General features: G+C 43.7%; 1 protein-coding gene across 1 annotated transcript in view; it reads left to right on the top strand.

The window, feature by feature from the left end:
* The first annotated feature begins 1,217 nt into the window (after positions 1-1,217).
* The window catches only part of ATP1B3 (ATPase, Na+/K+ transporting, beta 3 polypeptide), a 57,766-nt gene continuing 41,151 nt past the window's right edge, over positions 1,218-17,832 (top strand). The window contains exon 1 of the mRNA XM_015413487.1: positions 1,218-1,559. Within this exon, the coding sequence (XP_015268973.1) occupies positions 1,451-1,559 (109 nt within the window). The 5' untranslated portion in view covers positions 1,218-1,450. The remainder of the gene's footprint in view (positions 1,560-17,832) is intronic.

Here is a 17,832-nt window from a genome sequence, read left to right as displayed (position 1 = left end):
TTAATGCCCAATATCCATTAGACCTACAAAGATGAATATGGACCTCCTCAGGAGGACTCTATAGGAGGAACTGGCTTCTTTTTACTTCCACTGTTTGTGGCTTGATTGGTCCAAGAGGTGAATGCTTGCCCTTCCCTTCTTTTTACCCTGGGCAAGTGTCTCCCACTGATCACACTTGCCCAGCCTGTTTCCTTGGGTCTCTAGGAACCCCAATCCCAGGTTCAAATCCCAACTTGTGCTAGGGAAGCTTTCTGGGTGACCTTGGGCCTGTCATACCCTCCCAAGTCCAGCTTTATCTCTCAGGGTAGTTGTGAGGATAAAATAGAGGAGGCAAGAATGGTACTTTGGGTCCCCATCATGGAGAAAAGTCAGGTATAAATGGAGCAAGTAAATAAATAAATTCCGGCACTTGGAACAAAAGTGACCACCAAATGTCAACTTTTGCAGGGGGAGAGGGGAGTTAGACTCCAGCATAAGAGGCAGAATCCTGTATCTCCATATGAGGGAGAGATTCTGCTGCTGAATATCTATGCCACGGGCACTAAAAGAACCCCATCAGGAGCAGGGTTGTCTCAAAAACAAACCGAAAAAAAAGTTGCGATCTCTATCAACGGATACTTCAAATGTGCAGAGATAAACATCCTGTGTGTGAAGTGCGTCAAGGACAAACCTGTGGGTTTCTTGACACAATACTATTCAGGCTGCAACACTGCAGAACATTCTGAAGCTTGTCAACACCGATGAGAAGAACGTGTCGATTCCTAGCGGCTTCCTCCTTCCCACCTCACCCTGCTTCACCCCAGTAAAACCACTGCAACATTTCATGCCATACATGGTAAAGGCAAAACTAACCCCCAAATCTATTAACGTGAAACAAAGCGTTGCCTTCTGCCGTCTCTCTGCCCTCCTTCCGACTCAAACAGATAAAACAGTAGCGGACGGGAGACCAACAACCACTCCCCCCCCTCCCCCTATCCCCCCATGTGACAGAGCCACGCTTGGAAAAAGGAATGGGAGGAGGCGGTGGGCCTCCTGAAGGCTTCCCTTAGAAGACGCGGGCAACCGGCGTCCGCTCTCACAGGGCACGCTTTGAAGCAATCAGCCTCTCTGTTTTTCCTTCGGCCCTCCGACAGGTGGCAGCGACGGGAGCCAATGCCGGCCGCTCACTGGCTGCGACGGGTGCTGACGTCGACCGGCGGGGGGGTGTGGGAGGAAGGCGGGGGGGGGGGGGTGAGGAGGCGCTTGCTCGGTGGCTGAGGCCGTGTGACTGGCCCAGCCTCTTTTCCCTCTCCTCTCCTCTCCCGCCGGGCGCCTGAGGGACAGTTACTTAGCGGTTCTGAAGCGCCGCTGTTGTTTCGGCCGGGAGAGGCCCCTGCTCGGGAATCCGCAGCCCCCCTTTTCTCCGCCCTCCTGCTCCTTCCTCTGCCTCCCCTCCCTCAGCCAGACAGCCATGGCCAAAGAGGAGAAGAAGCCCTTCCGCGAGTCCATGGCCGAGTGGCGGCGGTTCATCTACAACCCCAACAGCGGCGAGTTCCTAGGGCGCACGGCCAAGAGCTGGGGTAAGTGAGGCGCCGGACGGAGCGAGGCGGCGGCGGCGGGGGGGAGGCCGGTGGAGGGAGCGAGAGGCGGCCGGACCTGCCCGGCCTTGGCCTGAGCTGGTGGCCCCCACACAGCCCGGGGGGGCCGGGGGGGGGGGGGGGGGGGGGGGGGGGGGGGGGGGGAGCCGCCGAAGAGGAGGGCTCCTCTGCCGCCGCCGCGGCTTGTGGCGCGCCTCCTCGCCTGCCTCCCGTTATCTCGCTTTCTGCGGGAGCGGAGCCTGGATGGACCGAGACTCGGAATAACTGGGGGAGGGAAGGATGGTGGGGAGGGAGGTGTGTGTGTGTTGGGGGGTGGGGGGTGTCGGTTTTCTTAACGCGTGTCCCCGCCTGACTCCCCTCATAATTTCCTCCTCCCGCACACCAGGGTTGCCGAGGAGGGGACCACCTAGGGCCACCATCAGGCTCCTCCTTTCCCGGCAACCGCGTCAGTGTTGAATGGGGCAGGGTCCTGCTGGGGGAGTCCCCATGCTGAGGACGCGATGAGAGAGACCGTTCCTCCCTCCCTCCCTCCCTCCCTCCCTCCCTCTCCCCTTCTTCGCCTCGGGCCCGCTGCTTCTCCCTCCCCCCTCCCTGTAGGCTGTCGCTGTCGGCTGACTGAGAAGTGGCTCTCCTGTTGGAAGGCTGCTCCGCGGAGAAAGAGGCAGACGCGGCGGATGTAGTTTCATTTCTGCCTCTCTTTCTTCCCGTAGGTAGCTCCATCCACCATGGAGTAATTGCCCTGGTGGTCTGGGAAGGATGTATTCTCCTTACTACTTCTCAAGCACTCTCTTCCTCTCTTGCTTTTGTTTTCTGGCTCATAATAATTTGAAACGTCCTATCAGAAATGTTGACTAAACTGGGTCTTATAGTTTGTATCCATGGGCTGTAAGTCTTCTCTTCCCTTATGGTGTGAGGTTCTCTGAGGCTGAGCATGTGCATATTGAGGAAGTTACAGAAAACTGCTTTCAGAATGATGTCACAGAATGTATGCTTGAAGTGTAATTCATACCAAAACCAGTGGGTGTTCTGCAGTTGGCTACCATTTAGCGTTGATTACACTCATTTTGCAAGTATGTGGAAATTTTGGAACAAATATTGAAATGGTAAGGAAGATCAGAGAACATATGTCTATCCTTTGTGTCACCAAGGTCATCTTTCTGTCAGAAGAGGGTCTTGGATATGATGTGAGTTTTTTCATTCACTTGGTCTTCAGGTCCTCCTAATTACTTTGCCATTTGAAGTCTAGAGAGGAAATTTCCATTCCGCTGTCGTATTGTGACCTGTCTTCTCAGGCAAGCAATCCAGTCACTAGGTTTGTTGGGTCAAAAAAATGGGGACATTATTGCAAAGGAGTAAGGAGGAATGTGAAAGTTACGTAAAGAACCTTCAAAACACTTAGAGTTGTGTTTAGTATGTCTGGGAGAAATGTGGGATAGTCTTCTTGGGGATAGTGGCAGGCTGATTTTTTGTAAATAGCACAAATTAAAGCTGTGTTTTATGTCTTGATTTGGTAGAATTATGTTTTGTAATTTTAAGAAAAAAATCAGTAAAATTGCTGTTTAAAGTCTTGTGGCTGTTCAGGAAAAAAATAGCTCTGTGATAGAATAGCGTGGCATTGGGAAACGTCCGATCAATTCTGTGTGCTGTTGTTCATGCTTAACTTACTTAAAACATTTCCATGATCATGTGTCTGAATAAATCAGCATGGTACATGACATACATTTATGTTCCCTGTTGAATTTCAGTAAGCTAAAATACATTTTGCCACTTCTATCTATATGTACTAAATTCCATTTGGTTGGATAAAATCCAGATGTGAGAAATGGTTTTGTAGTTGGCAGTTATATATTATTCTTCTTACATAGGGGGAGTGAAAGGTAGCATGTAGTTGAGAACAAAGTAACTAAGCATCCTTAGAGCAACAGGATAACCTCTATGGATGAAAACAGTTATTTACGTGTTGTGTAGCTGATGGTGCTCCATCAGCTCAGGTATTGTCCAGATGAAAAACCATAATTCTCCCTTCTGTTAATGATTATATTAGCACTTGTAAAACAACACAATTTAGAATATATTAGTTTCTATAAATACATCTTATAATTATGTTTTGAACTAGTATGGTCTTCCCCATGCAATTTTTAAAAGTATTTATTACACAGCCTTGTTTCCTACCCAAAGCCCCTGATTCTGCCATATCCCGGTCATTCCTTTTGATATTCCACTTGCTTCATTGGGAGTCCCTGGTAGGAGAGAAGGAAGGCTGCTAAGGGGAAATTTGATCAAGGTTGCTATATTCCTCTTTGTGAAAACAGCACTGAGGTGAAGAATTCCAAAATCTTGGAGCTATCCTTTCACTATCCAGTTGCTAGTTTTAGTGGGCTACAGTTGAGGGCACCAGGTGGAAGTGGCTACTGGCTGACTGCAGACGGGTGACTGATATGGTATTGAGAGTAGGCCCTCTACTTACGTCTCTGCTTTTTCCATACTCTGTTCTTTTCAACTGCAGCTTGCTTTAGTCTGACTGTGCTGCAGGGTGAGTGTATCACCCACTTGCTGCCCTCCTTATTTTAAGCACGTACACTCCACTGCTTAATGTACAGCTGAAGTTCTTTTAAAAAAAAAAACCCAGGGAATGTCATCAGAGATAATGTTGAAGAGAAAGGGTTACTTTTGCTGGTCCTCTGCAGTGTCTGTGACCTGTGATATTAAAGGTGTCATGAATACTACTTCTGTGAGTTATCTTTTTCTGAACACACACCAGCTCAGAACACTTTACAAACTGGGGTAAGGAAGGAGTGTGCTGCAATGATGGCCTTTCTTGCAAGCTCATTCCATATGACGCCAAATAGCACATACTTTAAAATAAAGCACTTCAGTTATACTGTTGCCTTAAAGTACTTTAGTTTGAAATGTAAACTAAACCTATTATCATAATGACCACGTTTCCCGTATTTCTTTAGGGTGGGTATTAGGAATAGGTCATGTATTATATGTGGGGAGGGCAGGGTAGGAGATGGTCTCTGCTACAGGCCTTGATAAACTTTCTTTTGGTGTAGAAACTAGCCTGAAAATTAAGAGTTAAACACACTTTTCAGCTGTCAGGGTTTTGTATTGTAATGAGAATAATTTCTTATTATTTCTATCCCAAGTGTTGTGGCATATAAATATAGGGATAACCCTGGTTATCAGCACAACAAAAAGGTAACCTATAATCTTAACCTAAACCGAAACCCCAGTTTTTCATAGTTCCATTGTTGAATATTGGAACTAGTATAGAAAGCAACTGGTTAAAAAAGTTAATTCATCCAACCCTTTTGAATAGTTATGTTTAGTTTGCATATAAACAAGGAGTGGTAACTTCATGCAGATTTAATTTTTTGTATGACAAAATATTCTGATGCAAAATGATAAATAGGTTTTGTATTATCCCCAAGAATTGCTGCAAGACACTAATAAAGTAATTGCTAAAAATAGTAGGCACCACAGTGACATTTCTAGCTAACCTGCTGCATGGCATTTGTCCATTCCTGCTCTACAGTGATAGACTTTTTGCAGAGAAATATGGGACAATAAACTGGGGACAATGGGGTAAAGGTTGTATAGCATGCCTGATCTCTCACCTGGTTGGAGCTAGGATTTGAAGGGGAGAAGCGAAATGGCTGACCTGTCTGGACCCTAAAATGGGAGAGAGGTCTGGGCCTGGATGGGATGTACCTTAAGGTCTGCATCCTCCAAATGGAGGTTGCCCATCACCAAATTAGAGGACTGTAGCTTAACTGCTGACAGGATTAATGAGGAGGTCAACTGACCATAGAAATCATGTGCCAAAGTAAGTACCAACACATATTTCCAAAGGAAATCGTGATTACCACCTCTCATCATTGTGAACAATTAATAATGTATATGGAAAAACACTGATCTTCCACAATAAATACCAGCCCTTGCTTCTTTACAGCGCAGTCCTAAGGAGAGTGACGCCTTTCCAAGCCTATTGCCTTCAATGGGCTTAGAAGGGTGTAATGTTAGGATTGCACTGCTAGTCTCTTGCTAGAAAAAGGCAGTTTTCAAATGAGCAAAAGTGTTGCATGATCTTTGCTTAGGAGATGTAATTTACAAAATGGGAAAATGGGTTTCAGTGATTTACCCTGTCCCCCCCCCCCCCCCCCCGCTTGTGACTTAAGCTGTTGTTTTAATAAAATACACAAGACAATAAAGAATAATTTTAAAATATTTATAACCTGCCTTTCCCTGTGGATTACAATTCCAACATTAAAATATACCAAATATTTTACCAAAATATACCAAACACCCCTCCTGTGGAAAAACAACTTAAATACAATTAAAAGCCCTTGCAAATAGAATGGTCTAAAGCTAATGTCCCCCTCCCCGGTTCAAGGTATTTGTTTGGAAAGGAGGGAGCCACTATAGAGAAAGGGTAAGCTCTAGCAGATACTAAACAAACCACTCTAAATGTTGGGGCAACTGGAAGGTGACAAGCAGAATTCTGCAGCTGGCAAGAGATGGTCCTTTATATACTTGAGTCGTAGGTCATTAGGGGCTTCAAAGGTTATATCTAGCACCTTGAATTGAACTTGGATTAGATTTATTCTTCGTATAATGTATTACTTTACAAAAGTCACGGCCACAAGATAATCACTAAATTAGATGCCTGTAAAAGGGTACTAGGCACATTCTAGGTGATTTGTCATTTGTTGAAACATCTAGATGAAACATTCTCAACATTTGTTGAAACATCTAGATAAACATCTAGACAAAACATTATTGTTTTGTGGCAGGGCATCTATGAACATCAGGTGCTTCAAGATAGCAGTGTCAGGACGAGGGAGAACTTGTTGCCTTTATTCCCTGCTTGTGAGTATCACAGAGGCATTTCTGTGCCAACTTTTGATGTAGTGGTTAGAGTGTTGGATTAGGACTTGTGGAGAGATTCAAGTTCAGATCCCCACTTAGCCATAAAGTCTACTGGGTGACCTTGGATCTGACACTCTTTGAGCCTAAACTGCCTCACAGGGTGATTGTTAAAATGGTGGAGGGGAGAGCCCTGTATGCCACCCTGAGCTCCTCAGAAGAACGGCACGATAAAAATGGGTAGGTTTATAGAACTGTGAAAAATAGATTGCTGGACTTCATTGAACTTTTGTCTGATGCAGCAGTGTTTTTCTCATGATTCACCCTTCAGATTGTGGGAAAACTAAACTATTTCCCCACAGCTAAAAGGCTGGGGGAGGGTCACTTGTATTCTGAGCTGAGTAAAGATTGTATGTTCCCTGTGTGACAGAACTGTCATCTGGAAAGGCTCCAGGTCTATTCAGTGTTGAGCTTTTTGAATCTTAGAGAAAGTATTCTAATTATCTTTGCCTGAGGCTAAAGGGTGTAAATAGCAAAGATGTCTTCTCTGCCCAGTCCCACATGAAAAAGGGAAACTGAGTAGTAATAATTCCTAATTCCTAAACCTATTGTAGAATGTTGAATGTCAGACTTTTAAAGGATCTCACAAGAATTGGGCTATCTGAAGTAGTTATTTGCTATTTCTCATTCTTTGGGATAATAACAAATGCATGAAACTGTCTTATACTGAATCATACCATTGGTCCATCAAGGTCAGTATTTTCTGCTCTGACTGGCAGTGGGTCTTCAGGGTCTCAGGGGTTTCTCCATCACCTACTAGAAGAAGAAGAAGAGTTGGTTTTTATAACCTGCTTTTCTCTATCCTAAGGAGTCTCAAAGTGGCTTACAATAATCTTCCCTTCTTCTCCCCACAACAGGCATCCTGTGAGATAGAGAGAGCTCTGGGAGAACTGTGACTGGCCCAAGGCCACCCAGCAGGCTTCATTTGGAGGAGTGGGGGATCAAACCCAGTTCTCCAGATTAGAGTCCACCGATCTAAACCAAAACACCACGCTGGCTCCCTTGTCCTTTAACTTGGAAATACTACCTTGTATTTTTAACTGGATATGCCAGAGGTTAAATTTGAGACCTTCTGCGTACAAAGGGGATGCTCTGCTACTGAGTTAGAGCCATACCCTAGAATATGCAGTGTACTAAGTAAGAAGATGAAAGAAAGTGCCACAGATCCTGGCCAGTGATTGTGGGGGACTTCAATGCATAGTGGATTTGGCACACAACTATAGATATAGGTACTGATACTGAAGACTGATGGGTGTGGCTTTCCTGTGGGCAAGAGGGCAGGAGTCAGTGGCATTCTAGCAACTTTAAAGTTCCTATTTGTTCCAAGGTAGGAGTATAACCCTATGGGCCTGGTCAGAAGTTGCTGGGATTTGTGGGTTTTGTCCCGATTATGAAGGTGCCCCCAAATGTTCCCCCAGTGTGATAGTGTATAGGAAGAGAGTTTCAGAATATTTTGAGAAAGCCTCAGAATATAGGGAACTGGATTTAGGTATAAATAATGTGATTCTGTATGTGTTCTTCAGTTGTTTACTGTTGGAAGTCTTTATACTGAGTTTTCACTTGTCCATTCTGTTGCATGTTTCTAGTTATAAAGTCTCATAATTTAGTGTACAGTTTCAAATTGTAGTATCATGAAATTGACAGAGTATACTATTAACCCACATGTTCACTTGAAGATGTCTCAGCTTGAAATGCCAGCACAGCATATATTTTAGTGTGTGCTCATTTGCAATGGCAGTAGCAGAGAACATACTACATTTGTGAACATACTACATTTGGGCTAATGTGAAACAGAGCCAGGACATGTTGTCCCATTTAGGGAACTTGCAGCAGTGTGGGCATATGAATGCACTGTTAAAACACATCAGCTAGTGCAAAGTTCATGACATTCTGACTGAAATCAAAGCTAAAATTCTTACTGTCTTTGTACTCTCCCCTCACATATTGGGATACTGCAACTACCCATCTAGTATGGAACTAACAAGTGATGCTATAGAAAGTGGTAGTTGAGTGTCCCAGTGACTTCCGCAGAAGAGAAATCACTCCTGTTGAAATGGATGAGTGGGTGACCACAGATGTAACTTATCACACAGTTCTTTGGGTGTGCTAAAATTAGGGTGTTGGTTTTCTGTGCCTTTTGTTTTTCCTTACATTTAAACTGTGTAAATGAAGTAAATAGATACAAGTGGGGGGCCCACGAGACTCATGGGGGCAGGAATCCCATCTCCCTTCCCATCTCCCTACCATCCACTTTAGAGCTTGGGGGCCACAGTGGCAGTGCCTGGGAGCTGCTCCGAGTCCAGAGCCTCTCATGGCATCTGCCACCATGGTGGGAAGCCCGGAGGCTCTCAAGCTGTCCACCACCGTGGTGGGCGGGCCTGGAGGGGCTTCCAGTATCTGCGTTGGCTGGGCCCAGAGGGGCTTCCTGCAGCCGCCGCCACCAGCTCTTCTGATTAGTGTGTTGTCTTTTCTTTTTTAATTTGGGGAAAATTTAAACACCCAATGTATTTTTTTTCAGCACTTCAGTTTCTTCTGCACTCCTGGGTCTACACGTCACTATTAGATCTATAGATGCTTGGACATAATTTAGTTGGAGCTCAGCAATTACATATTAAATTGAGTGCCCTTTTGTGGGAGGGGGGAAAGTGCTTAATGTCAAAAAGTTGGTACTTTACTCAGTGCCATCATTTTCATTTAAACAAATATTAAAACAAAATGCATTTAAATAGGGCATGTTTTCTTTAGTAGAAAAAGGCTTTCTAAATATCAGTATACTCTTTAAAATTGACTCTGTTGGCTTAACTCTTACAGAGGGTTCTTATAGTCTGTTTCCTTAATAGTGTGTCTTTTTCCAGTCAGCGGTCCCTGAGAGCTTATACTCCCCCAAAATCTTGTTAGTCTCTAAGGTGCTATGTCATGGCTCAGGTGTGGTGCCACCACTCTGGATTTAGGATCCCTTGAGAAGGCCCAGAGCACCCTCCCGAGACCTTCAGACCTCCCTTTTGGCCGTGTAATAGGCGTGAGGACCAGGCAGAGTACAACAAGGAAAAGGTTTATTCTATAGGAGGTCAAACAAACAAGGTACAGGAATAATAACAGTAAGTGGGTGAAAAGAAATTAAATGCCCTAACACGTCTAAATATATACTGTCCCTAGCTCACTATCTCAAGTGGCTTTAGACTACTCACCCTTCCCTCAGGATGAGGGTCTCTTCCCCACAGCAGCCTCTCTTCTGGCTCTGTTCCCTGGGAAGAAGAACAGCTTTTCCTCTCGCCCCAATTCTTTTATTCCCCAGCCCTTTTCTTCCCTGTTGGTCAAAATCGGTGCCAAAACATTCCAAGGCCTTCTGGGGTTTGTAGGCCCAGCCTCCCCTACTGCTAGCCAGGCTCCCTGGGCCTAGTAGGCCTCTGGTGGCACAGCCCAGATAATGACATGCTACTGGACACGAATCTAGCTGTTCTACTGCAGACCAACACAGCTCTGAAATGAATTCCAGGTCTGCTTATCCTTAACATTGTTGTTCAGATATGGGAAGATCTTTGTACTGATTATCCTGGTAGTATGCTGTAGTGTGGAGATTTGGGTGTTCACATAATGTGCAATTGCCACTACAGTGTATTAAGATGCTGTATGATTCACCCAGATTTCAGCTTCCCACCCTCTATTTTTACAGATGGCTGGGTTGTAAAATAGAGCAATATATATATCTACGTAACATTTCCCCTACTTGCAGTGATGAACATGAAATCCTGAGACAAGGGCCTGAACTGAAAAGTGTATGGGAGGCTCCTGGGATTTTCAGGGTCTGAATTGATGCTGTGTCTTGAACAACTTATTCTTCTCTTCTGCCTTAATGTTGTGGACTGTTTCTCAGTGCTTAGAGCAGGGGTGTCAAACATGCGGCCCAGGGGGCAGGTCAGGCCCCCGGAGGGCTTCTATCAGGTCTGCAGTGGAACTGGCTGTCTTCTGCTTCTTCTTCCAGTTCTGCTGTGTCATCGTAGGTTTGCAGCTTACAGATACACACCTGAACAGCATACTCAAGATTGCAACAGCACAGACTTTTTGATGCAATAATTCAGAGCAAGAGGTGTCAGTTATCAGACACTGTTTAATACACAAAATATTGCAAGAATGCTAATGTTTTAAGCATGTTATTATTTTAAGTAAAAAAACCCACCTTTGTGTTTGTGTCCTTTATAAAGTTTATATCTCTGCTACCTGGCATTACATTTGATGACACACATGGCCCGGCCCAACAAGGTCTCATTTATGTCAAATCTGGCCCTCATAACAAATGAGTTCGACACCTCTGCCCTAAGCCATTTAACTCTGTTTTTGGGAATCCCATTCAAATCTCCAAAGAATAATAAGGCAGACAATGAACTAATGTATTCCATAAACACTGATTTCTGTGCTATCATACGAAATTGCTTCATGCTGCAATAATATTATTTATAAAACTTGCTTGTCATCTTCCTGTTAAGACTGACATAAGGGTGACATACTGTAAACCAGAGGTGTCAAACTCATTTGTTACAAGGGCTGGATCTGACATAAATGTCACTTTGTTGGGCCAGGCCATGTGTGCCATAAAACATAATGCCAAGTACCAGAGATAGAAACTGTATAAAGGACAGCAGCTGGTAAGCTCCAAGTTGGTGTGTCCTCACTGCAAGGCCCCATGGGCTGGGGTGTGTGTGCAAAGGAAAACCCACATAGGCGGACTGGAGAGGCAGCAGTGCAGCGCTGGGCAGATGCTCCCATGATGACTGACTGCTGCAGCCGTGGTTGTTATGCCATGCTGAAGCCACAATGGAGTGGCTCCGCCCACTCCCCCCCCCAGTACTCCCTCCCTTGCAGCTGGCCCTCATAACAAATGTGTTTGACACCCCTGTACTAGAGCTTGCTTGTGTCTCAGCCAGTTTATGGCTACCCCTAATGGGGTTTTCGAGGCAAGACAAACAGCGGTGCTTTGCCATTGCCTGCCTCTGAATAGCAACCCTGGACTTCCTTGGTGGTCTTCCATCCAGGTACTAAACAAGGATGATCCTACTTAGCTTCTGAGATTTAATGAGATTGGGCTAGCCTGTGCCATCTAGGTCAGAGTGAACATGATTAGTGACAGGAATAATCCACTGTGGATTGCTGCTGTCCAGTGATAAGGCCAGGGCAAATACCCAAGAGAATGGGTGGGTGAGTTTTGCCACTTTTTTTCAATACGAAGACTGGAAGTTTTAGATAGCACTGAAAACTCGTGTGGAAATATTCTCTCTTTTGGACTGAGCAAAATGCTTTTAAGTCAATAATATACTTAGTGTGAAGTATGGAGTAAAAAACAGTATTCTAAAGTATTACAGAATAATTCTTTCGTATAGTATATATATATATAGTATAGATATATAATACATGTTGAAGTATGTTTGTTTAAATGTAATCTTGTCCACGCTAATTTGCTATAATATATATGATAAAACCTATTGAAGACTTCAGTGTTGGGACAGAACATAAGCATTACAAATTACTGTTATAGCCTTCCCTTTTTATACTCTGCAGTGGGGTGAAAGAGGGTTGGCTGTACAAAGATATAAAGGTTGGCCTAGGCCTGGGAGGGCGGGATAAAAATGTGAATAAATAAATATTTCCCTGTTTGAATATGTTGCTAATTTGGTCTGTATGAAACAGTTCAAATATTTCTGTTTATTACAAAATTTTTGTTTTCTATTTTCAACTTTTGTTCTTTCCTGCCTATCAGATTGCAAATATTAAGATGCATGTGCTAAAGTAGGTGTAGTAAAATGCAGTTTGTATTGGGTATATTTGTAGTTATGTTTGTAGAGAATGTATATTGATTTTTAAATCTATTCCACATAATAAAAATACCAAATACAATTTTGAGGCTGTGAACAAAATTGGGGAAAGTCAGTGGGTGGGGATTATGGATGTCTTTAAGCACTCCACTCTTTTCTCCCTGTGATGCAAGCACTGAAAATGCTATAAATGATGGTTCAGAAGACAAAATGTATTCTTTGGATAAATTGATCTCTTCATGACTATGAATGTAAATAATTTCATGAAAAGATAAGTATATAACATTAAATAAAAATTATTTGAGGTGTGGTAATAAAAATTATTTGAGACTGTAAGATAATACTGTATATAGAGGTAAAGACTCCAAGGTGATGCAGCAGGTGTGAACCTAAACAACTTGAAACTTCCAAGAAAAGCAATATCTTTTGAACGCTATATGGTAAAGAACTTGTACCCTTGTCCAAAGTTTTTTATGCATGTAGGATGGAGCATACGGTTTGGATAGAAACTGACCATAGCACCTTTTGTTTTCATCCAAGCCTTTACCTCTCCTTGCCTTCAAAGCAAGGTTTTCGTTTTACTTCATGCAGTTGGTGTATATAGTGGAAAGAGGCCCATCTGAGTCAGTGGGTTTCCCCAAGTAGAGGGTGGGATAGAATGTAGGGCTATGCACAAAAAAAGTATTTTTTTGGTTTTGATACTCATGTCAAGTCCAGGTGGGGTATTTATAAAATGCTAAAATAGTAGCATGACTGTCATGAAAAGCTGCATATTGGAGTTAGAGTGAAGCTAGTGACTTTGGATCTACAGAATAAATTGAACACTTATTTATAAAAATAACCAAATGGTATGCCTTGTCATGAGGTTAAACAAACTTATGAAGACTTGTGTCCTAAATCATACTCAATAGATTTGTTGTATCTAACCTTTTAAATCTGACAAATAAAGAGCCCTTGACTTGTGCCTGTCTGGTTTCAGGTAAAAATGTGAAGACCCACAAAAATTCTTTAAAATTGTGTTTCATTTTTTGAGCCCTATTTAAAATTTTCCAGACTTTTTTCTCAGCAGAAAAAATGGAAGATTTGGAGGAATGCTGAAGAGGGGAGGGGGAAACCCTCTTGTAACATATTTTATCTTTTAAACTGAATGGAACGCTTATTAAGACCAGGTTTTTCACACTCGGATGTATAACATGAAAAAGTCTGAGAACAGTCTCAGCTTTTCAAGTGTAAAAATTTGGCTGTTGAGGGGAAAACCTTTTTAACAAACACACACCTATGATATTTCCCTCTTTGGAAATACAAGGTTTTACTCAATGTGTAGAGTGAAAATTTTTATGAAAATGATCTGGAATAGACTTGCACATTTTCAAGATTTTCTATTTAAATATAAATAATTTTGGCAACTATTAATATCCTATAATGTGTTTAATGATAGTACCTTATTAAAGAGTTCAGTATTTTTCAATGTTATAAATTTTTACTTAATATCAAAATATGCTGGTTGAGAGTGTTTCTGTGTGGATCATGTACTTTCTTTACTGCAGAATTGCTTTATTGCTTTCATTTTTTTTTGTCTCTCTGACGACAGAAAATTAATGATGCATGTGCCGTAGTAGCATAAGGGTGCATCAAGTTTGCAAGTTTTTCCTAACTACTGGGTACACTTGGATTTTTCTCTCTCGGAAACAAAGGCATTAATACTTCTAAATTTTGCAAATATTCGAAATAGTATAATTTTATATGCATACTAAGTTGTAAGTGGTGGGTTTTATGTTGTTAAACCAGTAATAGAAGAATGTTTGATAGGAAAGTAAGGATTACATACTTCATAAGTTGGTGCGGTGCATAATTTAAGTGGGTTTGTGCAGGGGAGGCTGATGGAATCAGACATCTGCTGCCTCAGCCGAAGTCCTGGCAGAACAGCTCCATTTTACAGGCCCTACAGGATTGTAGTAAGTCCCATAGGGCCCTGATCTCAATTGGAAGCCTGCTCTTCCAGGCTGGAGCTAGAGCTGAGAAAACTCTGGCTCTAGTTGAGGCTAAACAGATGTCTTTTGGGCTGGGGACTACCAGGAGATGTTGTTCTGATGAGCATAGGACTCTCCGGGGTACATATGGGGAGAGGCAATCCTGCAGGTATGTTGGTCCCTGACTGCATAGGGCCTTAAAAGTTAGTACCATAACCTTGAACCTGATCCACTACTCAACTGGGAGCAAGTGCAGCTGGTGCAGCGCTGGCTGAATGTGCACCTACACTGACGTCCCAGTCAGCAGGTGCGCCGCTACACTGTGTACCAGCTGCAATTTCTGGGTCAGGTTCAAGGGCAGCCCTGTGTAGGGCAGGTTACAGTAGTCTAACCCAGAGGTGACTGTTGCATGGAGAACCATGGCCTGACCCCAACCCACCACGACTCAGGCAGAGGACCTCTGTCTTTGATGGATTTGATTTCAGCCAGCTCTGCTGTAACCAACCAGCCACAGCCTCCAGTGTCCTGGCTAAAGTATCTGGGATAGAGTCCTTCCATCTGTCCACCAACAGATACAACTGGGTGTCATCAGTGTGCTGGTGGCAACCCAGCCTAAACCCCTGGATTAACTGGGCAAGGGGGCACATATAGATGTTGGGGATGCTGCATACCAAAGGGTAACGTGGAGAAACCCCCCCCCCCGACTGCCACCCTCCGTCCCCAACCTTGGAGACTCATTAGACTTATGCCTAACCTCACTCCCTGATATTTTGTAGTTGGCTCCACCTCCTTTGGCAGCCATTTTTTAGTTGCACCCACCACCCTTTGTCAGCATTGCAAAGGTACCCACAGGCTCAAAAAGGTTGGGGACCCCTGAACTAGGGACCATTTTGAAATGCTGGCACCATTTTGAATGGTGCTTTTGGCGAGGGTTGTGTGTGCTACATGCCTGTGAGTCTAAGCTACTTCTCAAGGCAGCACGTCATCTATGGGATCGTTGCCGTCCTAAACAAGCAGGTGCAGGACAGGAGACATAATGCACAGTGTCTGGGCAAAGAAGGAAGCCTTCCCAGAGGAAAGCATATATGTCCTTTAAAAACCCCTTCCTTTCCCATTTTGAATAAGTAAAATTGTGTTTCATTTTTTGAGCCCTATTTAAAATTTTCCAGACTTTTTTCTCAGCAGAAAAAATGGAAGATTTGGAGGAATGCTGAAGAGGGGAGGGGGAAACCCTCTTGTAACATATTTTATCTTTTAAACTGAATGGAACGCTTATTAAGACCAGGTTTTTCACACTCGGATGTATAACATGAAAAAGTCTGAGAACAGTCTCAGCTTTTCAAGTGTAAAAATTTGGCTGTTGAGGGGAAAACCTTTTTAACAAACACACACCTATGATATTTCCCTCTTTGGAAATACAAGGTTTTACTCAATGTGTAGAGTGAAAATTTTTATGAAAATGATCTGGAATAGACTTGCACATTTTCAAGATTTTCTATTTAAATATAAATAATTTTGGCAACTATTAATATCCTATAATGTGTTTAATGATAGTACCTTATTAAAGAGTTCAGTATTTTTCAATGTTATAAATTTTTACTTAATATCAAAATATGCTGGTTGAGAGTGTTTCTGTGTGGATCATGTACTTTCTTTACTGCAGAATTGCTTTATTGCTTTCATTTTTTTTTGTCTCTCTGACGACAGAAAATTAATGATGCATGTGCCGTAGTAGCATAAGGGTGCATCAAGTTTGCAAGTTTTTCCTAACTACTGGGTACACTTGGATTTTTCTCTCTCGGAAACAAAGGCATTAATACTTCTAAATTTTGCAAATATTCGAAATAGTATAATTTTATATGCATACTAAGTTGTAAGTGGTGGGTTTTATGTTGTTAAACCAGTAATAGAAGAATGTTTGATAGGAAAGTAAGGATTACATACTTCATAAGTTGGTGCGGTGCATAATTTAAGTGGGTTTGTGCAGGGGAGGCTGATGGAATCAGACATCTGCTGCCTCAGCCGAAGTCCTGGCAGAACAGCTCCATTTTACAGGCCCTACAGGATTGTAGTAAGTCCCATAGGGCCCTGATCTCAATTGGAAGCCTGCTCTTCCAGGCTGGAGCTAGAGCTGAGAAAACTCTGGCTCTAGTTGAGGCTAAACAGATGTCTTTTGGGCTGGGGACTACCAGGAGATGTTGTTCTGATGAGCATAGGACTCTCCGGGGTACATATGGGGAGAGGCAATCCTGCAGGTATGTTGGTCCCTGACTGCATAGGGCCTTAAAAGTTAGTACCATAACCTTGAACCTGATCCACTACTCAACTGGGAGCAAGTGCAGCTGGTGCAGCGCTGGCTGAATGTGCACCTACACTGACGTCCCAGTCAGCAGGTGCGCCGCTACACTGTGTACCAGCTGCAATTTCTGGGTCAGGTTCAAGGGCAGCCCTGTGTAGGGCAGGTTACAGTAGTCTAACCCAGAGGTGACTGTTGCATGGAGAACCATGGCCTGACCCCAACCCACCACGACTCAGGCAGAGGACCTCTGTCTTTGATGGATTTGATTTCAGCCAGCTCTGCTGTAACCAACCAGCCACAGCCTCCAGTGTCCTGGCTAAAGTATCTGGGATAGAGTCCTTCCATCTGTCCACCAACAGATACAACTGGGTGTCATCAGTGTGCTGGTGGCAACCCAGCCTAAACCCCTGGATTAACTGGGCAAGGGGGCACATATAGATGTTGGGGATGCTGCATACCAAAGGGTAACGTGGAGAAACCCCCCCCCCCGACTGCCACCCTCCGTCCCCAACCTTGGAGACTCATTAGACTTATGCCTAACCTCACTCCCTGATATTTTGTAGTTGGCTCCACCTCCTTTGGCAGCCATTTTTTAGTTGCACCCACCACCCTTTGTCAGCATTGCAAAGGTACCCACAGGCTCAAAAAGGTTGGGGACCCCTGAACTAGGGACCATTTTGAAATGCTGGCACCATTTTGAATGGTGCTTTTGGCGAGGGTTGTGTGTGCTACATGCCTGTGAGTCTAAGCTACTTCTCAAGGCAGCACGTCATCTATGGGATCGTTGCCGTCCTAAACAAGCAGGTGCAGGACAGGAGACATAATGCACAGTGTCTGGGCAAAGAAGGAAGCCTTCCCAGAGGAAAGCATATATGTCCTTTAAAAACCCCTTCCTTTCCCATTTTGAATAAGTCTGTAAATGCTCAACAGCACTTCGTTCCAAAGGCCAGAGGTTTTTCTGCCAGAGGTGGCAACCCTGTGTCAGTCATAAGTTCCGATAATGGAATCTGTTGCATCTGCTATGGAGAGAAGTGGCCTTCCTCTAACTTGGGAGGGTCTTATCCTGTGATAAGACATGGCAGGTCCCTTGCCTCATCATAGTTGAGCTAGGGTAAGTCAGAGCATGGCTCTGAGTCTTCATTAGCTGAAGCAGTGATGTTCTTTCTGGCTCTGTCTCAGGAAGTGTTACTTTTGTCTACCTAGCACAATTCGCATCAGCTGTGGGAGAAAAGGTAGCCATTACATATACT

The sequence above is a fragment of the Gekko japonicus genome, unplaced genomic scaffold (assembly GCF_001447785.1).
Source record: "Gekko japonicus isolate JY-2015 unplaced genomic scaffold, Gekko_japonicus_V1.1 scaffold155, whole genome shotgun sequence".
Lineage (NCBI taxonomy): Eukaryota > Metazoa > Chordata > Lepidosauria > Squamata > Gekkonidae > Gekko > Gekko japonicus.
Note: the sequence above shows the minus strand (reverse complement) of the source record. Positions and strands in the feature narration are given on the sequence as shown.